The following is a 27830-nucleotide window of genomic DNA, read 5'->3' on the forward strand; positions in this document are numbered from 1 at the left end:
TAAAGAATTAAACCCCTTCTCTCCATAGTTTGGAGAGAGGACAGAAACATGATTCTTTAATAGATTCCAGGGGAAAGTTGGCTTCTCACTTTGCCATTTATGGAACACAGATGTTAGTTATTTCGTATACTTTTTTGGCTGATTAGAACCAGTTCTCTGAGAGTTGGAGATTCAGTCTGGAAGGATGGGCAGCAGAGTAGTGATTTTAGCAATGGGTGAGACACAAACATAGACACTACAAGTGCTGATACATCTACTAAAAGGTAACACAAACCACATCTGTTCAACCTCAGGTAAATCTACACAGCAGCAGTGCAAGAGATTACAATTTCCCTCCTATCTTGGAACATGAGAGGACTAGACAATCCTCAGAAAACACTCCAAGTACATGAATATCTAGAAAAAGACATAAAATTGACTTGGCTATGCTCCAAGAAACACATATTGACCCTTTAGGTTGCCACTGGGGGAAAAAGTAGATACTTTGCCTCAGCGAGCTTGTACTCCTGCCATGTGTGCTTACTTGTATGTAGATCATTAGGCTTCAGGCTAGAAAAACAGTAGACAGAACCCAAGGTCTGATAGCTAATACTGCTGGACCATCTGCTAGGGTACAGGGTCATAGTCATAAACACATATGGCCCAAACATAGACTCCACTGCTTTGTTTGACGTGGTACTAAATCAATGCCATAATGCAGAGGCATATACGATTCGCTGGGTCAAATATATGCACAGTACTCTAGATCTTCAGTTAGATAAATCAAGGGTAGGGATGTATTACAAGACACAGTTGTCGAAAAGCCATTGTAAACGCCAATCAGATGTTACATCAAATAGACAAATGATCCAAAATTGTATTTTAGTACAACTCTATGGTCCAACACATATCCCCACCCCTAAACTATTGACTTCTGTCCAACGAGACCATGTTATAGATCTCTGATATAATATAACATCTATGTACGATTTCATGTTAATCCCCAGTCCAGCTAACTCTTAAAATCCCATTAGAGGAACCACAATTCCATAGCTGGCATCTCCCAATACAGGGACTATTTAGATCCATGTTTTCAAAAAGACATTAGAAAAGCCATCACAGAATTCTTCCAGATCAATGCCAATTCTCTTAGCAAATACACTACAACCTGGGATGCATTTAAAGCCTATGTCAAAGGCATATTAAGAGTGAAACAACTCAGCATCCTCAGAGGGATCAAAATCAGCTAAATCTATTAAAATCAGATCTGAAGACTTTAGAGGTTGTAGGAAGTTGGCTCTGTATATACTATTTCAAAGTAAGAAATAGTGTGCACAGAGTCCAAGGGTTCCCCTTAGAGGTAAGATAGTGGCAAAATTAGATAATTCTAATGCTCTATTTTGTGGTAGTGTGGTCGAGCAGTAGGCTTATCAGAGGGTAGTGTTAAGCATTTGTTGTACACACACAGGCAATAAATGAGGAACACACACTCAAAGGATTACTCCAGGCCTATAGGTTTTTATATAGAAAAATATATTTTCTTAGTTTATTTTAAGAACCACAGGTTCAAGATTTGAAGTAAATACATAGAATGCAAGGTACTCCACACAAGTAAGTTAGGAACTTTGAATAAAAGCAATATCATATACAGTCTTTGTTAAAATGTCAATAAGCTATTTTAAAAGTGGACACTGCAAAAATCAACAGTTCCAGGGGGAGGTAAGTAAAGGTTAGTTTGTGAGGTAAGTAAGACACTTACAAGTCTCAGTTCCTGAGCATAGGCAGCCCACCGTTGGGGGTTCAGGGCAACCCCAAAGTTACCACACCAGCAGCTCAGGGCCGGTCAGGTGCAGAGGTCAAAGAGGTGCCCAAAACACATAGACACCTATGGAGAACAGGGGTGCTCTAGTTCCAGACTGCCAGCAGGTAAGTACCAGCATCCTTGTGGGCAAACAAGGGGGGTTTTGTAGAGCACTGGGAGGGACACAAGTAGGTACACAAAACACACCCTCAGCGGCACAGGGGCGGCCGGGTGCAGTGTGCAAAGCAGGCGTCGGGTTTCAGATAGAAAACAATGGAGGGACCCGGGGGTCACTCTAGCGGTGCAGGCAGGCACAGGGGGGGCTTCTCGGGGCAGCCACCACCTGGGCTAGGCACAGGGTCACCTGGGGGTCACTCCTGCACTGAGGTTCGGTTCCTTCAGGTCCTGGGGGCTGCAGGTGCAGTGCTGGTTCCAGGCATCGGGCCCCTTGTTACAGGCAGTCGCGGTCAGGGGGAGCCTCTGGATTCTCTCTGCAGGCGTCGCTGTGGGGATTCAGGGTGGTCGTCTCTGGCTACTCACAGGCTCGCAGTCACCGGGGGGTCCTCCCTGTGGTGTTTGTTCTCTGGATCTCGAGCCAGGGGCGTCGGGAGCAGAGTGGGAAGTCTCACGCTTCCGGCGGGAATGTGAGTTATTTGGAAGTTGCTTCTTTGTTGCAAAGATGTAGCTAGTTTTGAGCAGAGCCGCTGCTCACTGGAGTTTCTTGGTCCTTTAGTCTAGGGCAGTCCTCTGAGGCTTCAGAGGTCACTGGCCCTTGTCGGATGTGTTGCTGGTTGCAGGTTTTCCAATCAGGAGACAGGCCGGAATGGGCTGGGGCCAAAGCGGTCTTCTGTCTTCTCTGCAGGCTGATAGGTCAGCAGTCCTTCTTGTTTCTTCAGGTTGCAGGAACCTGATTTCCTGGGTTCTGGGGTGTGTTTAGGTCTGGGAGGGCAGTAGCCTATGGCTACTGTCCTGGAGGGTGGCTACACCCTCTTTGTGCCTCCTCCCTGTGGGGAGGGGGCACATCCCTAATCCTATCGGGGGAATTCTCCAAAACTAAGATGGAGGATTTCTAAAGGCTCCTCCTTGTTTTTCTCATTATCTCCTTTAGCCTTCCTGCCAAAAGTGGGGGCAGCAGCCAGAGGGGCGGGCATCTCCACTAGCTGGGATGCCCTGGGGCACTATAACAAAAGGGGTGAGCCTTTGAGGCTCACTGCCAGGTGTTACAGTTACTGCAGGGGGAGGTGTGAAGTACCTCCACCCAGTACATGCATTGTTCCTGGCAACAGAGTGACAAAGGCACCCTCCCCATGTGGCCAGCAACATGTCTGGTGTGTGTCAGGCTATCAGAAACTGGTCAGCCTACACTAGAAGTCGGATTGGTATTCAGGGGGCATCTCTAAGATGCCCTCTCAGTGCATGTTACAATAAATTGCACACTGGCATCAGTGTGCATTTATTGTGCTGAGAGGTTTGATACCAAACTTCCCAGATTTCAGTGTAGCCATTATGGAACTGTGGAGTTCGTATTTGACAAACTCTCAGACCATATACTCTTATGGCTACCCTGCACTTACAATGTCTAAGGTTTTGCTTAGACACTGTAGGGGCATAGTGCTCATGCACATATGCCCTCACCTGTGGTATAGTGCGCCCTGCTTTAGGGATGTAAGGCCTGCTAGAGGGATGCCTTACCTATGCCACAGGCAGTGTGATGTTGGCATGGCACTCTAAGGGGGGAGTGACATGTCGACTTAGTCTTTTTCTCCCCACCATCACACACAAGCTGTGAGGCAGGGTGCATGTTCTGAGTGAGGAGTCCCCAGGGCCCTTGGTACCAGTTACAAGGGACTTATCTGAGTGCCAGGGCTGTGCCAGTTGTGGAGACAAAAGTACAGTTTAGGGAAAGAACACTGGTGCTGGGGCCTGGTTTGTAGGGTCCCAGCACACTTTCAATCAAAACTTAGCATCAGCAAAGGCAAAAAGTTAGGGGGTAACCATGCCAAGGAGGCATTTCCTTACAGAGGTGTTCTACAGAGATAACATTTATGGGCAAGTACAGGCACGAAATACGGAGAGGATGAGAGGCTTGTAAAGATGCTTGAATAGTTATTACAAAATGACAAGACACCAGGCACCATCATACAAATTACCAGCAACCTGAATGCAGGAGAAGGAATTACCTCAAACATAAGCATTATGAAGGAATTTGTACTTTACTACCCACCACCCTATAACTCTAAAACAAACACAGGAATTAAATCATCAAAACATATCTTAATGGTACAGGTCTGCCCTGATTGTAAAGCCACCAAAGAGAAATACTAAATAGAACTACATCTGTTGATGAAGTAGTCCTAGCCATAGGAAATATGCCAAGTGGGTAAACTCCTGCAGAGTTTTATAAAATGTAGAAAGACCACCTTGCTCTTCATTTATTAGAGGTGTATGTCGATGCCCTCAAGGGGGGAACGCTTCCAGCTTCCAAGAGCAAGGCAGTGATAGAGATGCTACCAAAAATGGGGAAAGGGACTTCCAAATGCCAGTTATACAGGCAGCTGTCAATGCTCAGCCTAGACAGCAACATTTTAGCAAAGCTAATCTTAACTAGTCTTACACTTTTAATGCCAGCTATCATTCTGTAAATCAGGCAGAGGTTGTCCTTGGCTGAACCACATACATGTTGACCTTTCTATTTTGCATCAGTTAAACCGAAGTTAAACGCAGTGGCCAGCGTTTGACTCCCTGGAGTTACTATTTTGATTATGGTACCGTATAGACTGAGGGGGTCATTCCGACCTCGGCGGTCTTTTTGCAAGACCGCCGAGGCCGGGGGAGACAGAATACCGCCATTGCCGGCGGTATTCATGCCTCCCTATTCCGACATTTCCGCTGGGCCAGCGGAAATGGCACATCAACATTGCCGCCGGCTCGTAATAGAGCCGGCGGCAATGTTGATGTGCAGCGGGTGCAGTAGCACCCGTCGCGCATTTCACTGCCCGAAATTCGGGCAGTGAAATGCGCGATGGGGCTATGCCTGGGGGCCCCTGCACTGCCCATGCCAAGTGCATGGGCAGTGCAGGGACCCCCAGGGGCACCCCCAGCCCCCTTACCGCCAGCCTTTCAATGGCGGTGTTTACTGCCACGGACAGGCTGGTGGTCGGGGACTCATAATCCCCAGGGCAGCGGTGCTTGCACCGCTGCCCTGGGGATTATGCCCGCCAGGTGGAAGCCTGGCGGGAAAGTGGAGGGGCCGGCGGTATGACCGTGGCTTTTCCGCCACGGTCAGAATTGCTGGTGGAACACCGCCAGCCTGTTGGTGGTGTTACCGCCAACATACCGCCGGCCGCCAGGGTCTGAATGACCCCCTGAGTCTTGAAAAGAAATATAGTCCAGTTGAATTCCTTATTATACTCAAACACAGTGGCTAGAGTGCAAGTCAATGGCCTACTGTCTGATCCCTTTGCAGTTGGTAGGGGCACTCATCAGGGGTACCCGCTCTCACCCCCTACTTTTGTATGACTGAGGTGGAGACTTTGGCTTGTTGGTTATGTGAATAACAAATACAACGCATACCTAAGTTCCATGTATGCCGAAGACATCATGCTGTTTGTTAGAGATGCGGTTGCCAACGTCAATTAGGGAAGTATTCAGTTTGGCTGCCATATTGGCATGCTTATTATTTGGGAGAAATCTGAACTATTTCTCCTAACACCATCCATATCAACCCCCTGAAATAGCATTTTTTTCTATTCTGGAATGACTGCACTGTAGGAGACCATCTGTAGGAACTATGGTCCAACTGTAGACAAGATAAAAAAGAAAATAACATTAGGATTTGGATCCAGCTGCTATTATAGTTAGTCGGCAGAATTTCAATGATTGATACGAGCATTGTGCCAAAAATCCTATATCTCGTAGTAAATATTCCAATCCCACTAATAGCCCAGTTTTTCAGATCACTGCCAGCACTGTTGATACAGCTGGTTTAAGGAGTCAGGTAGGCAAGGATCAGATTAGAATCACACAAACTGCAAAAGACTGAGGAGATTTTGAGGTTTCCAATATGGAGGCATATTACCACACAACACAGGGACAATATCTGTGTTATGAATTCCATCCATCCAGCGTACAACTCCAGTTAGTACTAGAGAGAGAAGTTGCAAACCAAATTACCAATGGGTCTCCCAAAACCACAGAGAGATCGACACAGCAGATTTGACCTGCTGGGCTTGGAAACACATGCGCCCACATGCATTCCTGACACTGATCTTTTCAGCACTATTACCTTTGATTCAGAACACACTGCCGCCCCTTACCAAGGTGTAATCGAATCCCTAATGATTGGGCTGCCTCAGATGAGACACTTATGCAGAGATTGACAGTTCCCCACATTAGCCCACTACAAAAGTGAGACCCACTCTACCACTCTAGATTTAGTTTAGCTATTTTAGATTGCACCACCCTGTACAAGAAATATCCTGGGATTCCCATGAGAAACAGCTAAATTCCAGACATATGATCAAAATGCCAACTCAAAAACGCTGGTAATCCCTGTTGAACAAGTTGCAATAACAAACAAGCTTTGGCAAAGCCAATAGTTCTCATCTATGCAAGAGCTATTGGCATCACCAATGTGTTGTAGCCGTGCTGTACACCAGCGTGGCTGCAGTTCAGCATGGCTAAAAGTTAGTGGTATATAGGAGAGTGGCATGCAGTCGAGTGGAGTAGTGGGTCGTGGGGAGGAGTGGCATGGAGCATCATAGAGTGGAGTGTCGTAGAGTACAGAGTGGTGTGAATCAAAGTGGAGTAGACTGGAGTGTGGTGGTGTAGGGTGTCATAATGGGGAATGGTGTTGAGGGGCTTAGAGTGCGGTGGCATACAGTGGAGTGGTGTAGAGTGGAGTAGTCTGTCATAGTGCAGTGGCATAGAGTGAAGGCGCATGGAATGCAGTCCCATTGAGTGTCATAGAGTGGAGTGTCATAAAGTGGAGGGATACAGAGGTCTATAGAGTGGAGTAGAGTGTCGTAGAGGGGAGTGACTTATAGTGGAGTATGCATGGCGTGATAGTACACTGGTATTACAGACAACAGATTTGCGGTTTTACTGATAAAACTATACCGCACACAAACCATGATGTGTGGAATGGTGTCACCTAGACTACTGATTTGTTTAGATCAGGGGCCACCAACCTTTTCTGTAGCAAGAGCTACTCCTGATCAGTGAAAATCATTGTGAGCTACCGAAGGCTAAACAAGCAAATTATTACCAGAAACCCCATGCCAAGCTTCCTTGACTTTAAGCCTAATGTCCATAGAGGCACTGTTACATGTATAACACAAACCTACAACCATTTTTTAAATGGGACAAATTTAAAGTGCAGAAAACTTTTCATTTTTCTGCACTTCAAATTTCTCCATTTAAATAAATGACTGTGTGATAAATATGGCACAGTGTTGTGCTGGCCACTGGCAGGAAGAGGCCTGCTGTTTGTAAATGCAACACTTCGAAAATAAAATTGAGAAAATTAGAATGAAAGGATCATTTTATTATAAGGTAACTTTTTATTTTAATTTTCTCCAATTTCAAAGCATTGAGAAATATCTTTCTATTCTTACTTCCATTACTGCGTTGGCATGAACTTTTATTTAAGAGTTAAATACCTTATTGTTTCAATTCCTTCGCTCTCTGCCCTAGCTCATAAATCTGACTCTAGCACTGCTACTCATCAGGCCCTGCTATATGCAGCCTGATGATAACAATGTATAATAAATACAGCCTTCCCTTAACTTTAAAAGGAAAAATTTGACCCTGTGCCTTTTTAAAAATGAACTCCAGACTGAGCTACTCTGAAGGGGGCTGGGAGCTACTGGTAGCTCCTGATCGACTGGTTGGAGACACCTTTTTTAGATCATATTAAAATATGTTTCCAGCACACTTCAGAATTACAAAGATGTGCTTCATTTGTGCTTTACCAATTCTGATATATGCTGAAATATCTGCATCGCTCATTTACAGAAAATTACATTTTTGTTGTGTGCTAGAAAAAAGCTTTTACTTTCACTCCTGCCCCAGGTCATCAGATAAATCGTCTCAATTTGAAGTCAGAGAAAGAGAAGTAAACAATAAGCTCCCTCAGAAGTCAGAGCCTGACATTTGTCCTCTGTTTTTGATGGCACAGCAAAAGTATCAAGATAAGAACAAAACCTATATGCCTATTTACAAAAACTGAGCACTCATGGAAGGATACGGTAACCAAGCTGTGCTCTTCTGGAGGTACTCACTCAAGTCTGGACAGCCTAAATCAAATAAAGCCAGAAAATAGAAAGCAAGCAACTGTGAGTTACAAAATACAAAGCCAATGTTAAGCAATAGGCAGAAGGCATTTCTGGGAAGCTTTCAGAATGTCCCCAAGAACTCCTAGGCAAACAAGACAACTGCGATGTCTGGTATTCTTTGACCTAAAAGACACACGCACCACTAATAAGAAGAAACTGGGAATGGGATTTTGGGATAGAGATAAAAAAAAGTTAGATATAATGCTGTGGCCAAATCGAAAATATGTCCACAAAATATAGATATAAACTCTGACATTTAGGTACGGTTGTATGATGGAACCACGCATGCTGGAACAATGCATGCTTTAACAACGTGGTCGGAACCACAACCACGTTGTTTCCACGCATGCCTTTACCATGAATTTAGTTGTAAAAGCATGCCTAGTAAAGGCATGAGTGGAAACACATGCGAAACGGCATGTGTGGTTCTGTCATGCAAATGAGGCCCAAAACTACCCCCACCCCTAATACCTGAACTACCCCGTTCCCCCACCTGCCCTGAGCCCTAAAAAAGAAAGTAACCCAAACCCCCACCCTTGCTCCATAAAACTAAATGACCCAACACCCCCCACCTTCCCTGAGCCCTAGGGAAAAAAAAACACCCGCCCTTAAAAAGTAAATTAGCCCGACCCCTCCACCTGCCCTCAGCCCTAAAGAAAAAACTACTTCAACCCCGACTCCTAAAAACTAAACTACCCCAACACCCCACCCACCCTGAGCCCTAAAACCTTCCCCCTATTAAGTAAACTACCCCGACCCCTCCACCCTCGCTTAGTCCTTAAAAAAAAAAAACGATCCCGACCGCCCCACCCTCGCCCCTAAAAACTAAAGTGCCCCGACACTCTCACCCACCCAAAGCCCTAAATCTACACCCACCATTAAAATCTATCCACCAACCCTGCCCCAACCCCACTTACCATAAGGTGTCCTCTCTCTGTCCTTTCTCCTCTTCTCTCCTCACGCTTTTGCTTAAACCTTCCCCACCCCTATAAAAATAAACTACCCCACCCCTACCCTAAGCCGTAAATCAAATAAAATACCCAAACCTTCACCACTAAAATAAAAAAATACCAAAAATCCCTTTAAAAAAACACACTCATTTAAAAAACTAAACAAAAAACTACCCTCCCCACCCACCACAATCTCTTAATCCACCCCCGCCCCTGCCCCATTTACCTCACCGTGTCCTCTCCTGAACAACACGTCTTTTTCTGTGCCTTAACCATGCATATGCGTAGTTCAGCACATTCATGGTTAAGGCAGAGAAAAAGCCATGCGTTTAGGCAAGCGTGGTCACGCTTGCGTGGGAAACATTTGCATCCTTGAGAACGTGTTGTTAAGTACATTTCCCTTTAGGTACCTATATCAAGCACTCTAATCCACATGAAACTATTAAAAATAAACCCAGGCGCCAATCATAACTGTCATAGAAATTGAGCCCCAAATGCCAACTTTTTGTATCTGCTATAGAGCTGCCTGAAAGTTCATGACTATTGTACTCAAGTGTTCCACCCTGTGGAAAAAATGGCAGAACTGGCGACCCCACTACTGACACTGTTAGTGTACACTTATCTTATTTTAAAAAGGCCCAGATATTTCATTGCAGTGGCCATACGGCTGGCTAAATACAGTGTGGCCACCACTTGAATGCCATAGCACTCACCCTCTTACAAAGACATGGCATTGTACAATGACAGGAGTGAATTATAAGCTGCTCTTCATCCCATACTATCCTACCTAAGGGCCATATGTGTACTTCAGCTGGCTGATCTTTTATTCTCTGAGGGAACATGGCTCACAGGGCACCATAGAACTTTGATGTCAAAATATACCTAGGCCAAGGAGAACTGAACATAGTTGCTATGCCTTGGGGAATTATCCCTACAAGTGAAAGGATAACTGTGTCCCCAAACACTGCTTGTCTGCTGGCTTTGGTAGACAGTTGTGTAGATTTGTGATGTTGCAGAACAGAATAATATCAATTAACCACCTCCGTAATGTGCCACCTATTGCTTTTGTTGTTTTCCTCTTTCTCTTTTACATTCTTTCATGTTACTCTTTATACAGCACGTTTTCGTCACTTGTGTAACAATGAAATGAATAAAAAAATACTGTGATTGATCACAGCTTGCCCAGGTTTCTTGTTACAGATGACTAGTGTCTGATAGTCCTAAATCCCATATCAAAGTTCCCTGAAAGAACTCAATCTTACTCTTGTCCACCCAACTCAAAAGCTGTTTAGAGGAAAGCAAGATGAGTTCAATGCTGCCTTTTATGACTACTGTCCCACAACCACTTTCTGATTTGTTCGATTATTTTTTTGTTGCGAAGCTCCCCCTCCCTCATCTATCACCAGAGGTCTGAATGTCCCTTGACACACCCATTACAGCACAAGAGATCCTCTCGACCCTAAAGGACCTATCTTGAGGAAAGGGCCCTGGCACAGATGGTCGACCAGCTGAATTTTATACACAAATTGTCCCATCACTGGTATCCCAATTAACAAAAATATATGAGGCTATTTAGTCTAAAGGCTTTCTCCCACCGACTCTGTGCTGCACTCATCTCCACCTTATTGAAGCCCCACAAGGACCCAACAGATTTAGCACCTTACCTCCCACTTTCCATTTCAATCACTGACTAAGATTGTAACCAAATTACTTGCATGTTGCCTACTGAACACAAGATGGGCTTTGTCATAGGGCAAAATACCTCCCCCAGCCTTTGCAGATTGATATATTAAGAATGAATAGCCAAACCTCTTTTCCAATGCGGTCTGTATTAAATTAGCCTTAGACTCCCTGCACTGGGATTATATGCGTAAAGTGCTGCAATTGTTCGGAGTGGGCCCTTATTGGAGGCTATTTTTATACTCTTCCCGTTTGGCTCAGATAAAAAGCAGCAAGTGTATCTCTGCTTCTTAGCCCATACGTAGAGGCACCAACAGGGTTGCCCGATTTCACCTCTGTTATTCGCCATGGCAACTTTGCCGGCCAGTATACGTCTTCACGGAGGATGCTAGCCGGGGCACTAGCCACATAGTTTCCTTATACGCTGATGATCTCCCCTTGTACGTCTGCGAAACGAACGTTGATTTTATCCACCATCGAACAGGTTTTTTCTGAGTTGGCGGCCTTATCAGGCCTCAAGGCGAATTGGGCTAAATTCTGTAGTTTTCCCTTGCAGCAAGCAGGTAGAGCACCATCTCATCTTCTGCCAGACCCACAGTTGTGATTCGAAATGGTTACATTCAGGTACTTTGGTATCAAAAGCTATCATACATCTGGGGAGTTAAGATGGTGGAAACCTGGACAAATTGATGCAGGCAGTCCGAACACAAATCTCTTTTTGTTCTTATTTGCCACTGCCGATAATTGGTCACGTAGCTTTGGTAAAAATGGTAGTGGTGCCCTGGTCCCTCTTTCATTTTACTAATCTTCCCCTCCTTCTCCCACGTTCTTTCTTTAAACAATTAAAATTTAGTCACCTTGATCTGCAGGATAGGGCGACGCTGGGTGTCCCTGCTACAGTGAAACTTCCAGTGGATGCAGGAGGGCTGGCCCTCCCAGAGTTTGAACATTATTACTTGGCTGCTAAACACCAGTGGGCAGCTCGCTGGCTTTGGATGTCCTGTGTATGAGATGAGATTTATGGCTTTTTTCAGGGATCGTCTTTTGAATTATCGCCTATCCCCTTCCCATTTACAATCTTGCACACTTTTAACTTTTGTTCAGAACCTTCTTAGAGGAGTTGGGACACAACGTAAGAAAATACTTAAATGGACACACATACAATATTGTGGGGGTTGTTATCTGGATGGGAGGTACTCGAGTGTTTTTTTTCTAGTTTTTGTAGGTTATCTAGCAAAACGTTTCCACTGACCTCTTATATTTTCAAGCTTTTAGGGGCAGCCCCTGCTCTCTTATATGAATTGTTCTGTTGACATATACCAGTCCATTCCGTCACATAATATTTTGATGTTTTATCTATGGTGAACATGGACTCCTCCATCAGTGTTTTATGTTCTTATGAGCAACCACTAGTCCAGAGGCAAATGTTCTATTGCCCCTAGGCAGATTCTGTTTGCACTACACCCTCAATTATGCTGCTTTCAAAAATAGCTTTATGCCCCTTTCCAGAACTCTTGGAAGGTTAATTTCCAAATGGTGGGTATGAAGGTACTTTATTTTCTCGCACACCTAAAACTCTTTAGTGTGGTTACCCATCCTATTGCATTTCGGACCATATGGATATGGTGTACCCTGTGTTGTGTCTTAAGCAGTACACATTTAGAACTGGAAGTGATAGCAAATTCTCTGGGGTGCATGAAGACCCTCCAGTCTTAATTCTCCAGTCTCCTCAAATCTGGATCTCAGACAACCCAGTCCATTCTTTGTGTTAAATAGTATTATTTTATAGAAAACTAAAATCACGACTGTAGTCAGTTCTTCTGTGAATACCCAACATTTAACATGTGAATATTCTGGTATCGCCTCTATTACATCAGTTTGTTTTCATGGGGCATGTTTAGGTTGTTGGCATTAAAAGAATCTGTCTTTAGTCAGACTGCAACTGTTGAAAGATCTCAAACCACTTGACTTCCATATGTCAGTGAAATTGGATACACCTCTAATATAAGAATTTATGAATCCCTTGAATCTAGTGATGTTCTTTAGCACATATTCCACCCAGAAGGAGGTTTTCCCATCAATAACTTCCCCCGTGCCTCCATGACTGTAGTCACTTTCCAAACCTTAATGAATGGCTATTTGCTTCTATAAGTTTGGAGGCAATATTTCCTCCATAAAACTAATGTGCATGATCTAGCTTAGATAGCTCTTCTGTCTCTTGTCAGCCGAATGTCCATTCATTTGTCTCTGCTAACTGGGATAGCTAGTAATAATTTCATATATTGAGGCAGAGCATTCTCCCCATCATGAACGTCTCCCTAGTATTACTGGAGTGATTTGGCACTCACCTCCATTCACAGTAGCATTTTTAGCACTTAATCTGTTTTGTTGACAAATCCATTGGGACACACAAAGGAGTACAAGCAGGGTTAGACTGGAACAAAAAATAGGGCCTGGCACCAAAATAAAAGTGGCCCCATTAGCACATCAGATAGATAAAAATGTGGCCCACATTTGCAAATTGGGGCAGTTCTTGCCTTGTAAAGATACACCGTAGGCAATGTTTGTAGCAATGTCATGCACTTTGCACTGTCAGCAGGAGATGCCCCTTGCATTTTCTGTGAGAGTAAGGGAAGCACAAGCCTCTGGTTCTCTGTGCCAGTAACTAATCTAGCAGTACACAAGGTGAGTGTGAAATTCAGAATCTGTGCTGTAGTCACATCTATGCATGGAGTCCGAAGAAGCAGTGTGTTACTGTACATGTGCATGGCAACAGTGATGTGCACACCCCTTCTCTAAAGTGCGCCTGCCATTGGTGACGTGTGCACCCTCACACACTTAAGACACAAGCAAAGGATTTCTGGGCCACATTGCAATCAGTGATGCGCACAGTTGGCAAAACTTAAAAATCATTCGGGTCTCGTACTGCAATGATGAGCACACCATAAATAGTACATGGAGTCACATTTTAATGTAAAAAGATATAAAGGAAATGTTTTTGATTTATTCTACTTAGCATAGTGTGGCACTAACGTTTGGCACATTTTTAAACCACTGAAAGAAATGCATTTAAAAAGAAAATAGGAGGATGTAGGAAAGTGCCCCTTTTGGCATGGTAACACCACACTTTTTGCCTGATATCTGATGCTAACATGACTGAGTCTGTGCTGGGATCCTGCTACTCAGGCCCCAGCACCTGTGGTCTTTCCCTAAAACCGTCTCTGAAGGTCCAGAGAAGGCCCACTGTAGGTTGACCCCTCCGGACTAACACAATGACCCCATGCAGCCTTAATCCATAGGACCCCCCTGACCGCTGCAAGCCAGGCCCTGCAACAAACACCGCACAATGAAAGGTCAAGTGCAGTGTGGGATTGGCTGCCTGGGAGAGGGTTTGACTGCTTCCAGGTGGGTTGCGGACAGGGACTGCCTCTGCTGTGCATGGCCTTTGACTGTGCACAGCTTAGGGTTGGCTGTCTGTGGGGTTGACTGCAGGCTGGCTGTGCGTGACGGGGACTGGCTTTATGTATGGTAATAAAATATTACTTTGCTTTAAAACAATCATATAAATTCACTGGAAAAAAAAAGAAAGTTAAAGTAATGTTATAGTTAGGCGAAATGTTCTGTAACTATGCAACATTTTAAACTCTAAAACCAGTTAAGAAGCGGGTGATATATGAAGCTCTTTACATGAACCTGGCTCTCTGCTAAGAAGGGTCTGCCCTTTTCAGAACAGTTGTTCAGTGGTATACCCCTAAAAGACTGCACAGGTCATCTCTCAGGGGGGTGACTGTCCCCAGATTTGCGAAGCCAGATGAGGTGGCCACTCCTTCTTGGTGGCTGCGGCTAAATTGTGGAATACTTTACCTATGCACCTTGCGTCCCTCAAATGTTTTTCAAGTAACTTAAAACTTGGCTCTTTTCTCTTCTGTCAGTGTGGTTCCGTGGTTGTTTCCTTCCATGCACTAGCACTTTGACACCATTGGGTTTAGTGCGCTTTACAAATCTCACTCCATTCCATTACCCCAGGGAGCATTTTCTCCCTTGGGCCATTTCTGTACCGCAGTACCTAGGCTGGTATCATGGTACTGAAATATTTGATTGGCTCACTACTGCTAAAAACGAATGGCTGCGACAGTCATTGCAGGACTCAGGGACTTGGTCTCTGAGAAATCTCAAAGGGATTCACATCCCTCCCCTCCATCCACCTTTAAAGGATAAAAAAGTAAAATATGGTGCCAGTACCATGGTATAATATATTTATATAAATATATGTATACCCGTCCCCCCACTGGAGGGCAGGCTGGAGAGTCACTGGCAGCACAACAGCCCAGGGAGAGAGCGGGCAATGACACACACGGACAACAAGGGGGGAGCAGGGGCAACAATGGAAGGCAGAGGCAGCACAACGGACCAGGGAGGGAGAAGGCAGGGGCACCAAACAGTGAACGGGGGGGGGACAATGACAGGCTCTCAATGCTGTACTACACTTCACTTATGCTTCTTCATGTTCTGAAAAGTGGTGTCTTCAGGTGCCTGATTTCCCGTTTTTTATCTATAAATGGCTTTGGTTTGAAGTGCCAGGACACCTAGAGTAACATTTTGCTTTAGAAATGCTGTTGTTAACCAGCTGTATGTCTGAATATTGCTAACAAAATATCATCTGACATAAATAAAGTTGCCTAAATATAATTTGCAAAATATCACGCAATCGAGTGTCGATTTTCTACTATTAATTCCATTGGTATGATATTTTTGTAAACGATATTTAGGAAACAACATTTTTGTCAGACGTTATTTAGGCCACAATATTCTTGTACCAAACCAGTCATGACATAGTCGACTTTGACAGTTAAGAATTTCTGATGGAACTAAGCTTGGATTTGTACCTTAAGTCTTTCCGCATAAGCTTCGGACAAACGGATGTCTGGGAAATCATAACTAACAACAGAAGCAGGAGCAAGGCAGCGAGAAAATAAGCTAGACAGAATTTCAAACAAAGTCTTCAACCCTGAAGTAGAACATCCAGGCAGGACAAGCACTGGCAGGCGACTTCACTAAGAATCTTTCCATCCACAACCGTACAACACGACAACATCAAACCCCCATTATATTAAACCATAACATGAGAATAATAAAATATATGGCATGCAGTACCTACAGCATGCATCAGATTTAAGGAACAACAAGTAACATGACAGTTCAGATTAGTAAGATTAACTAGAGCAGGTAACTATCACACACCATCAGCATAGTAAATGTTCAACTGAAGCGAAAGGGATCTTTAGGATGCTGGAAGGTAAGGGAGAAAATTAGTTTTTATTTTTGCTCTTTTAATTGGGAATATTTCCCCTCCACTCTGTCTCGGGCATAAACGGTGCAAATAACCCACGTTTTCTACAGAGTCATCAGCTTCTTTGAGACATCTATATTGCACGTGTCCACGTGAGACAACACCTTTTGAATAAATGAAAAATTAACACTTATGAACATTCGGAAAGAAAGTTTTCCTAATGGAGTAAAGTTATTGATCAAAATATAATGAATGTGAATAAATACAGATGCCCATTTGTATGGCACTATGTAGAATATTTATCTTGCTTTTTATACTTCGTTTTTTGCTGATAAATATTTTAACTAAATGTTGTCGTATATTGATAAACATTTGACAGAGTTGACTCACTTTATATTTTTTGTAGTACAGATGTTAATGTCAGAAGCTGGGAAGATCAAGCAGAAGATGAAAGTATGGTTTTCTGCTTACTTAAACATCAGTGATACAGTTGCCATTGTGACTTTCTTCATCGGATCTGGATTACGATTTGGAGGCAGGAATAACTCTTATGAGCTTAACAACGTTGGATCCATTCTTTTCATTGCTGGCAGATTGATCTACTGCCTGAATATAATCTTTTGGTATGTGCGGTTAATGGATTTTTTAAATGTAAATCAACATGCCGGACCATATGTCCTGATGCTCCAACGAATGGTAAGTTTGTTTTTCTTTAATTTTTCTTATTCTAACAAGTATTTGACTGATGTAAATTCCCAGTTCATTCCTATAGCATGTTGTGGAGGGTTATACAATATTATACTAAGATTGTTTTAACTAGGCTTTCCTTTCTTGCACCTTCTCTGTGCTTTTCAGGGCTAGTCTCATAAAATGTGTTTGATTCTTGCCACCATCACGTCAGTCATGGCTGTAGGCCTGGACATTTGTGAGCCTAACAATAAATCATTGATGGCTGACTCTGATAGGTTGTTGTAAAATGCAAGATGCCAAATGCAAAGACCTCTGGCTGCAGTACTGATGGATGGATGGATGCATAATGCAAGGGCGTCCTCAAACACACATCACATGCATAGTTGTTATATATCACTAGGGAGGATCGCATGAGTCAGGCAGACATGTATGTGTTCTGACCCGGCAAGCTAGTATTTACCGATTGTGGGATGAGTCCATGGCTGAAGGGAGCCAGTGAAGCGGACCCAAAGTATTAAGCATCAGATTTCTACTTAAGATCTGGCTTCCAGTCTGGGTCCACACACGGGATGTTGCACACTCCTGGCGGCGATGTGGGAGAAGGATCTTCCTTCGGCTGTGTTTTTCCGGATGCGGGGAGCCTTGGCGAGGGCCTGGTGGACTGAGCGGAGTTGTCTGGCGGGATTGTAGAAGGTGAGTATGTGGTTGAGGTAGGCTGGTCCGCCGTCGTGTAGGGCCTTGTAGACGTGGGTCAGGAGCTTAAAGGTGAGTCTCTTGTCGATTGGCAAACAGTGTAGGTCTCTTAGGAGGGCGGAGGTGTGGCTTTGTCGTGGGGCATTCTTGATGAGCCAGGCAGAGGCATTTTGGATGCGTTGTAGTCTTCTCCGGGTCTTTGCGGTGGTTCCGTCATAGAGAGCTTTGCCGTAGTCGAGTCGGCTGCTGACAAGGGCCTGGGTGACTGTCCTTCTGGTTTTGGTGGGGATCCATTTGTAGATCTTTTGGAGCATGCGCAGAGTGTGGAAGCAGCCCGATGAGACAGCGCTCACCTGTCGGTCCATTGAGAGCGATGAGTCTAAGATGACGCAGAGGTTGTGGGCGTGGTCGTGGGGGCGTTTCAGAGTGTGGAGGGCCACCAGGAGTCGTTCCAGGCGGAGGGTGTGGAGCCGAGGATGAGGACTTCTGTTTTGTCCGAGTTCAGTTTGAAGCAAATATCCTTTATCCAGGCGGCGACAGCTTTCATTCCTTTGTGGAAATTGTTTTTGGCAGTGGTCGGATTGTTGGTGAGGGAGACTATCAGTTGGGTGTCGTCGGCATAGGAGATGATGAGTGTGTGGCTTTTGACGATGGCAGCTAGTGGGGTCATGTAGAGGTTCAAGAGGGTGGGACGGGGTGAGGATCCTTGGGGGTGCTGCAGTTGATCTTGGTGGCTTCCAAGATAAAGGGGGGGAGTCAGGCCCTCTGTTCTGTGGGTGAGGAACGAGGAGAGCCATCGTAGTGCTGAGTCTCGGATGCCAGCGTTGGGAAGGCGGGTGCGTAGTGTGTCGTGAGAGACTGTGTCAAAGGCAACATACAGATCCAGGAGGATGAGGGTGACTGTTTTGCCTCGGTCAAGGATGGTGCGGATGTCGTCTGTGGCGGCAAGGAGGGCGGTCTCGGTGCTATGGTTGCTTCTGAATCCTGACTGAGAGGGGTCCAGGATGTTATTGGTTTCCAGGAAAGCAGTGAGTTGTTTGTTGACTGCCTTCTCAATGACTTTGGCCGGACAGGGGAGCAGGAAGATGGGCCGGTAGTTCTTTAAGTCTGTTGGGTCAACAGTGGGTTTCTTCAGTAGAGGTTTGATCTCGACGTGTTTCTAACTCTCAGGGAAGGAGCGGTTGATGGTATGCCGGAGTTTGGGTGTGATGATTTTGCTGGCTCTGTTGAAGATGTGGTGAGGGCAGGGGTTAGTGGGAGCTCCTGAGTGGATGGTTGCCTTGATGTTGCGGGTCTCTGTGTCAGTGATGATGTTCCAGTGGAGGAGGGTGGTGGGGTGGTGACGCATCAGTCGACGGGCTGGTGGTGAGAGTCAGTGGGGGCCTGGGGCGCCCAGCCTCCATTAAGTAGGGAGGGGGGAGGAGAGGAGAGCTGGGAGGCGGGAGCGGGAAACGGTGCGAAAAAAAGGGGCGGGCCGCGGGGATAGAGCACAAAGCAAGAGACTAGGCGGGGAGGTCCGGGTGGAGCAAAATGGAGAGCAGGGAATTTGATGAGTGCTGAAGCAGCACAGGTGAGAGAGAGCAAGAAAGCACAAGCACGTCTCCAGAGTGTTTATGGAAAAAGGACAAACGTAGTTCCCTGTATGTAAGCAGTGGGTGGATATGATATAAGTCATGCAGTGAAAAGGGTGGTAGAGAAGTTATGCTCCAGGGAAGAGGCAAAAACCTGAAGAGGAAGGAAAGCCATCAAATAAGAAGCAAGCAAATGAGATTGAGAAAAAAGTGATCCAATGATAATCAGTTAGTTGACCCAAAGCTTACTAAATGTATATATTTTAATATTTTGGAAACAGTAGATCTCTGACAATTTACAGCTAAAGCTGTCTGTAGACGAGGCTTAAAAAGACGCACCTCAGTTTTCTCAAAAATGCATGTTTCAAGTTGTTCCTTCACATTCTTGAGCTGTCCCCACATATCTGAAACACGCTTATCTATGGTCCTTGCCCAGACAATCACGCAGAGTCAGAAATAACCCACCCACACACGCAATAAAATTATCTACAACATTTGGAAAAACCACATTGATTTTCTCACACACTCGCTCAACTCATGCAGATCCTCAATCACACGTCACATATTCTGCCTCACACCACATCGCAACTCATCCATCACGCTTGCTCCCTTGGAAACCACTCACAGACGCAACACTCATTCAAAGACATTCATGAGGAAAAACGCTCACTATCCTCAAAATCCACCGACCTATCACACCCTCAGTAACCAAGAAATACCTTACATTCCTCTACTTAAATTCTTTACTTTTGTTTTGCCTTACGTAAAATAAAGAAATATTACTGGATTTTTTTGTTTTACAGCTCACAGCTAAATCTTCTGTCTTAGAACAAACAATAAATATTAAAAAATGCAGTTTAAAAATAAAGTATCTTGGAAGCAGTTTGAAAAAATGGCAAATCAGAAAAGGCAGCCAGACTCAAAAATTGATAGGTGACAGCAATTTTGGTGGTCAATCAGATTTAAGTAAGGGAGGTGAGCAAGGGTCTAAGAACAGTGCTGCGGAGGCTATGGCCTAATGTAGGTCAACTCTGATTTCAATAGTGATGACAATGTGCAGAGTGAACTTGAAGTGATGATAGGATATGTCCCAGGTTAGCCTGCCTGTCTCTGGCACTTCTTTTAATGTTACAAGTACATCTGTCAAACCGGCAGAAAAACAGGTTATGTTCCAGGACAATTAGTCAGTATCCCAGGACAGCCAGCTTGCGGGACATTTTTGTCTTTTATTGTCGCTGTTTGTTCTAACACCTTAAGAGTTTGCTAAGGGGTTGTACCAAACTTTTATAACCCCAAAATCCCCCCGTTAACAGAAGCTGCAGCAATGCTGGCATGATGTCCAGCGTTTCGGACCTTTAGAATTAGTTCAAGTATATAACACTGACACTTTTCCTATGCAGATAGTTACATAACTAGAGAGCTGTATTCTTAACTGCATTTTTCTACAATGGCCTAATATCTGTGTGCATACAAGGTAGTAATCGTGGGTTCCCATTGATGGCGGTCCATTTAAAATAAATTTAATGTCTCACATTAGCTATGGGTCTTGAGAAAAAAACACAATGTGCCAGATTCGCAAAGATAAACTTACTTTTTCATGTAAGATTCTGATTGTTTGCTACTCACAAAGGGATTAATGAGTAGTGTATTTATGAGTGCAGAGTCTCCACGCATAAAAATACATTTGTGAATCAGGCCCATTGAATCACACTGGGCAAAATACTAAGTTAGGTCCATCCTTTGTTTCCTTCTATTACGAGAATGAATTGTTCTGAGGCTCTCCACTATTTTTTTCACTTCTGTGAGAACAACCAGGCTGTCTCAAAAGAACTTTCTAAACCTGAGCCCCTGCACAAAATAAGGCATCTTATAGATCATATTTCTTTGTGTTCCCTTGAGGTGTGCACCCTTTCAATGAAGACTTCCATGGCTGAGTGTCATACTTTCCAAGAGTAAACGTTGATTGACGCAGTAGATACCTCTGAAGCACTCATATGGAATGAAAATATTCAAGCTTTGTGAATAATCAGTTAGTTACATGCAGTAATTGAGGGATTATGCTGGCAAGAATAATAGGTTCGCCCCTTCAGGTTGTGCACCAATACAGACTACCTCTGCAAAAATATTTTTGTACCTTGGGCCATCCCTTGTACCATTTGTACGCTGGTAATTCTATACTACCTTTTACTGTCCTGCCAGCACTCAGTCCTGTATGAATGAACTAATTTTTATTAATGAATCAAAGTAAGTTAGTAAGCACAGCAAGCCCCTCATTGATATCCTAATCCCAAGGTCCTGAGGAGAAGGAGAAATAGAAATGATGAGAAAGCCAGAGTGAAGATTCAGGCTTTCAGCACTTTTTTAAAGCTCCGGTTATTGTTCATATTTTAAATTGAGACTGGGATGATCAGTAGAATAGCAGTGGTAAACCTGGTAGTTCTGGCAGGTTCATACTCATGTTATCGTGATTTAAGAATATGGATTCTGGGTTAGTTGACTCCTTGTGGCACATACAGAAGGATTTAAATATATATGCAATGAGCAAACTGGGATGTGTAACAGTATCCAAAGAAAGGTCTTTTATGTTTAGTTGGTATCATGTATGAACACATTTTTCATCCTTCTCAGGAATGAAATGCACAACGAGGTCGACTGACCTTTTGACCCAGAAAGATGTGTGATGAATCATAAACTGCTACTTCAACACCACCCCAATAATTTAGACACCATCACCTATGTGGCCATGAAAGGAAAACTCCAATCAAGAATATAGTTCAAAGCTTTCTTACAAGCACAAGTTCAAGGTTATGTAGACTATGCGCAAAACAAAGTTACAGAAATGCATAATCTTCAAGGGTTGCCCAAGGCGATGAAATAAGTACAGGCTTACTAACATCAGTAAAACTAAGCATTCAAGAAAAATAATACAGAAAGTCAACAGAAATATCAGACACAGAAATCATGTGGTGCTTAGATTGCGCAATCATTTAGTCAATTCAAATTCAGTCAAGTCAGTAATCATTGGCTGAGCATAAGTCAACCCTTTGGCTAACCAAATTAGGGAAATATATGTGTGGGGAGGAACACATGTGGGCACAAATACAGAAAGGGACAAAATAATTTGGAAAAATAGAATAACTCAGGCTACAGGACACTAACTAATAGAAAAAGGGCACTTTCAGCAAATAGTGCCTCTGTTCATCAAGCGGCAATGAGATTTTAAAGTTCAGTTGCAAAGCAATCTCAATTTACAAAATGTTCAGCTGGAATCAAATTGTTAACACAGAAGGCAACAAACTCCTTTTTCCAAATCATCAGTTGTGAAATAAGTCCATTCAGGAGCAAAGTATCTGCGACTTAGCATTCTTTTTCTTTTTGATCTCCTTGTCACACGACCTTCTGTTTCACTGTCACTTTGCTTTGATTCTTCAGTTACATCAGTGGTTCTGTGCTTTTCTCAGGCCTTTGGTCTCAGCTAACAACTCTTTTCTCTTGCACTACTGGTATTCCAACATTGTCGGAGCTAGCAGGAGTTGCTTGACTCTGTCACAACCCTTCTGTATCTTCAAGTGCTTTTGACACGCTCAGATTTTCACCAGACTCTGCATTAGCCACTTCTCCAGTCCCCTCAGCTTGCTAACCTGGACCCTTTCTCCCACTGTGAACTTTCAGAAAGAGGTGATGTTTCATCAAGAGGACTTGGAATTTTGTGTGTGGGGCTCGCATGTACCCAGTTTGGAAGACCTGCATACTTCACAGCTGTCGTAATGAGAACATCTGGCACGGCCCTTTCCAACGCGGCTCCAAGCATGTCTTTCTTGCATGCTTCTTCAGCAGCACGCAAGTGCCAGGAGTCAGGTGGTGACAAAGTTCTTGTTGCGGTTGCTTAGTTGCTTCTCCAACCCGGAGAGACAAAGAATGAACCACATCCGCCAGTCCTTTGAAATAATCCGGGACCAAGTCATCTGCAGTGGTCACAAGAGCTTTCTCAGGCACTGCTGGCAATCTCATAGCTCACCCCATAATGATCTTGTAAGGCAACAAGCCTGTCTTTCTGTCAGGTGTGCTGGGCATACTCATCAGGACAAGAGGCAATGCATCCAGCCATTTTAGTGTTGTAGATGCAGATACTTTCGCCAGTCGAGACTTTAGTGTTCCATTTATCTGCTCTACCAGACCTAAGGCTTCTGGTCCGTAACTGTAATGCAATCTTTACTCAACTTATAATGCTCACACAATAATTTAAGGATCTCACTATTGAAATGAGTTCCTCAGTCTGATTCTAGAGACGTTGGAAAACCGGATCAAGGCATCAACTCCCTCAATAGCAGTTTTGCAACTGTGAGGCTATTATTTTTTCTAGTTGGTTAAGTCTCAACCCAATGGGAGAAAACACACACCACCACCAACACATGTCTCAGCCCAGTGCACACTGGCAATTTAATGAACTCAAGTTTAATTCAGTTGAAAGGTCCTCTGATCTGCCTATGTGGCTCATTGCGACAACTGTGCATTTTTCTTCATTTATCTGTGGACATGTTACACATCTGTGATACACTGCTTCTGCAACCAACCTGAATCTAGGATTATTCTATGTTTGTCTGAATGTTCTAATCATTGCGTCTCCACCAATGTGAGCCTGTCCATGATAGTATCTTGCCATCGGGTACAATAAGCTATTTGACAATACTGCTTTACCTTTGCTTGAAACCCAAACATCATCCTCATTCCTCTCATCACATCCTGCTCTGATGAAGCCTTAGTTCTCTTCATCCGGCAATTCATTCTGCAATCTTTTGACTTCTTCCCAAGTATCAATGGATGTCATAAAGAAATTTTGACTTGTCTCATCATCACTTCCATAACCCAATTCCTCATTAAAGGAAGTGCAATGCACAGTACCTCGAAACTTCGTTAGCATAGGTATTTCCCAATTATATGTAAACATTTTCTTTCTCCTGAGCTGCACATTTTACAACTGCAATTTTCACAGGTAATTGTAATGCTTTCAACAATACTTTGACTTTGTCACTGTTTCAGATAGTTGATGCAGAAAAGGTCATGAAGGCTCTCTGGGACTACAACTGTTCGTCATGAATGACACCAAACCCATATTGGCTATCAGTGAATATGGTCACTTTGAGTTATTCTGAAATACAGCATGCTCTAGTAAGAGCAATCGATTTGCCTACTTGGGCAGAAAAGACTACTCAAAGCCCGGAGGCTTCTATCACACCTGAGACTGTGAAAACTGCATAACCACCGCTCATGGCACCTTCAGAATCTCTTAAACAGGAGCTATCAATTAAACGGATTTTGGCCCTGGTCCTGAGACCACCGAAGCCACGGGTGCCAAAAGACCACCAGTGCTGGTGGTCTTCCAACTGCCATATTACGACTACTGAAGGATTTCCGCCACAATTTGGGCTGAAATCCATCAGCAGTCATGCTGGCGGTTGGTAGCACAGAGGCGGTTCCACCACCTCCACACTAAAAAGGCTCCACCCGCTGTATTATGAGCAGTAATACGGCATGGCAGTGTCCTGATGGCGGGGCTCTGCTGGCGGAGGAAGCACCGGGTCCCGTTCGCTGGCGGACGACTTCCTCATCGGACAAGGTAAGTCGATCGTCTGACAGGGGAGGTGGGTGGGAGGGTGGGGGGTGTTGTGTTAGTGGGTGTATGTCTGCGTGTGTGAATGTGTGTGTGATTGTTGGTATGCTTGTGTGAATGGTTGTTGATGCAAGTGAATGAGTGTGTGTATGCATGTGGGTGAATGTGTGTATGTAAGTGTTGGTGAATGTGTGTATGTAAGTGTTGGTGAATGTGTGTATGTAAGTGTTGGTGAATGAGTGTATGTATGTGTTGGTGAATGCGTGTATGCGTTGTGGGTGGTGCGGTCATGGAAGGGGGCTGAGGGGGTCAACCAACAGTTCGTCAAGCTACTGCACCAAGACTGAATGATAGGGCATTTTAAGGGACTCCAAGTTCTTCTTCAGAATCTCATTAAAGATTCATTGTGATTCCATATACCCCTGAGGAATACCACACCATGTTAAAATATGACTGCCAAATCTGAATGCAAAAAGGAACTGGCTGTCCTCATGGAGGCGAATGGAAAAGAATGTGTGACACAAGTCAATGACCGTAAACCACTCCGCTTCACAAGGAATCTGGAATAAAATCACTGCTGGATTCAGTACCACAGGATAACACGGAACACCAATTTTGTTCACTTTTCTCAAATCCTGAACTATGTGGTATTTTCCATTGGGCTTTCGCAATCCAAAAATAGGGGGATTACAAAGGCTTCCTAAAATGTCCTTCAGAATACCTTGCTCAATCAGACTCTCAACAAAGGGGGTTATTCCTGCAACTACCTTGGGTGTCATGTTGTCTAATGATATTCTCAGATACACTGTATTTGTCTTCCTTGTTATTTTGACTGGCTCAGCTCCTTTTATGAGACCAATATCCTTTCCTCAAAAATCCCAAACATCAGGAATTACTGTTTCCCGTATTTCTTCTGGCAACTCATTACATGTCATCACTGTGTACCGTGTGACAAGTGGGTACTGCTCTACATTTTTACAAGGGGCATTTTCTTCCATATTTGTTTGAATTGCTATTCCTTGGAGTGTGCAGCTAATGAAACAGTTAAACTTGCACAACAGGTCATGACCCAACAAATTTACTGGACTTGAATCACAAAACACAAACTGGCGGTTGTCTTCAAATGAACCTATTTTTACTGGGACATGTTCCATCACAGGATTTGTCAATTACTTGTTTGCTATTCCTATAACCTGAATTATTTTTCCTGATAGGGGCAAGTCTGGCACTTCTGCTGTTCTGACGGTGGAACGTGTAGCTCTAGTGTCAACCAAGAATGACATGTTGTGTCCCATAACATTGGCATTTACATAGGGACCATGTTGATCTACCTCTAAGAATTTGGCTAACATGAAATCCTCATCATTAGAACTATCATTGTGGAGTCTTTCTAAAAATTCTTCATCACTTAAGTTGATTAAGGGAAATTGTGAAGCTATGTAATTTGCATTTGCCATTTGATTTGTGTTTAATTTTGTCATCTGACTCATGTTTTGCTGAGCAACAATCACCTGTTGCTGTGGCATTGGGGCTTGTGGAACCTGCATCTGTTGTAACAGGGACATTTGTACATTCTGAATTCGGGGTCTTTATAGTCTCTAAATTTGAACCTGATAGTCACCTTGAGTCTGAGCAACTCCAGCATTCTGTACCCTATTATTCACATTATTATGGGGACATGCCAAGAGCCACTGACCATAATTTCCGTAAGCATCACATGGACTCCTCTTCTTCAGTGGTTAAACATTCAGAAATTTCCATTCTGATCTACATGAACACCACGTACTCTACCTCTAGGCTGAACCACATTGCTAACTTGCTGCTGCACTCCTTGTATTGCACTTGTATTCACCTTCATTGGTGGCTTCTGACTTCCTCTATTTGCAGCTTTCATTTGCATCATTATCAACTTCCCGGTCAACTTTTTCTGCTTCAATTCAATTTCATCACTACATTATCTGGCATACTGCAGTATCTCATCACTGGGCTTGTTCTGCCAACAAATTGAATGTTGCTGAATCATTGTTCTAATCTCTGGCTTCAGTCCTTGCATAAATCCAAATACAAAATGACCCATATCTTTCCGCTCAATGTTCTCAGTACCACTATGCTGTTTGAAAGCTTACAACAATCTCTCATAATGGGCAAGAATTGACTGTTTGGTTTCCTGTGCTGTCCTGTCAATTTTCTGCCAATCAATAACTTTTGGGGACACTTTGTTCTTCAGGAATTCAATTACCTTATAATACTCTTTCATCACCTCTTTAGATGGCGCACCTGTTACTGGATCTCACGATCTGGCCAATCAGCACATCCTTTGCAGTCTGTCCACTAATCAACTGGAACTACAACATCAAAATATGTGTTCAAATCTTCCCACCGGCATTTTGAAAGTTTCACAAATCTCTCTATCTGCGTGTACCACTCCACTGTCTTTTCTCTCAAGCTTGGGTAATCATTTGTGAATTATACTATATCACTACTACTCCAAGGTGCATGCACATAACCTCCACCTGGTATTTCTCTCATAGGCATAGTGTTTTACATTTTCTTCAGCCTGATTTGCTCCAGCCAGAGGCAAATTCTGCTTGGCTTTCTTTTGATGTCTTTTCTTTGCCCATCTACCTTTCCACTTATATAATACTTCCTATGTTTGAATGTATGTAATTAACTTCTTATTGCGCATTCTCAATCCAGTCAGTCTCATATTATGAATATTGTTGCTACTGAACTCTAATCAGAAGCTTCTTTTTAAAGGTTTAGATTTTTCTAAATCTGCTTCTTATTTCTCAGCCAATTCTGCTAATTTCTCATAACTCAGTTCTTCATGTTGGGTAACATCTTTGCAGATGAATCAAAATTCATCTTCTGTGTATGTTTCTAATTGCTCTATCTCGAGTGTTCTCATTAATTAATTCAGTTAATTATCATTTCAATCTGGGCACATTCACTGTTCTGTGTCTCTCTGGTGTCTCGTTTGATCTAACATTACCATTTGTTGCACCTGTTGCTCCTTATGGGCTGAGATTGTTTAATCAATCAATTGCTGTGCTGAAAGGCCTTGTAAACTAATAGTGTTTATCTGGGACAACATTTTGCGGGGTACTGCTATGTGCATTCATAATCTGATCTGGTATGAGCATGTAAGGAATTGGGGATCCCTGGGGAATCCTCACATCAAGAACTGGCCCTGCTTGATTTAACATCTGGTTAGGTTCTGAAATTCGTGT

The 27830-nt window shown here is 43.7% G+C and overlaps 1 protein-coding gene across 4 annotated transcripts in view; it reads left to right on the plus strand.

Moving 5' to 3' along the window:
- LOC138284105 (transient receptor potential cation channel subfamily M member 7-like) overlaps window positions 1–27830 on the plus strand; it is a 1183984-nt gene that overhangs the window by 792827 nt on the left and 363327 nt on the right. For all 4 annotated transcript variants that reach the window (XM_069222537.1, XM_069222536.1, XM_069222538.1 and 1 more), the window contains one exon: window positions 16447–16731. In XM_069222537.1, coding sequence (XP_069078638.1) covers window positions 16447–16731 — 285 coding nt within the window. The remainder of the gene's footprint in view (window positions 1–16446; window positions 16732–27830) is intronic.

Source organism: Pleurodeles waltl, chromosome 3_1, assembly GCF_031143425.1.
Source record: "Pleurodeles waltl isolate 20211129_DDA chromosome 3_1, aPleWal1.hap1.20221129, whole genome shotgun sequence".
In the NCBI taxonomy this organism is placed as follows: Eukaryota; Metazoa; Chordata; class Amphibia; order Caudata; family Salamandridae; genus Pleurodeles; species Pleurodeles waltl.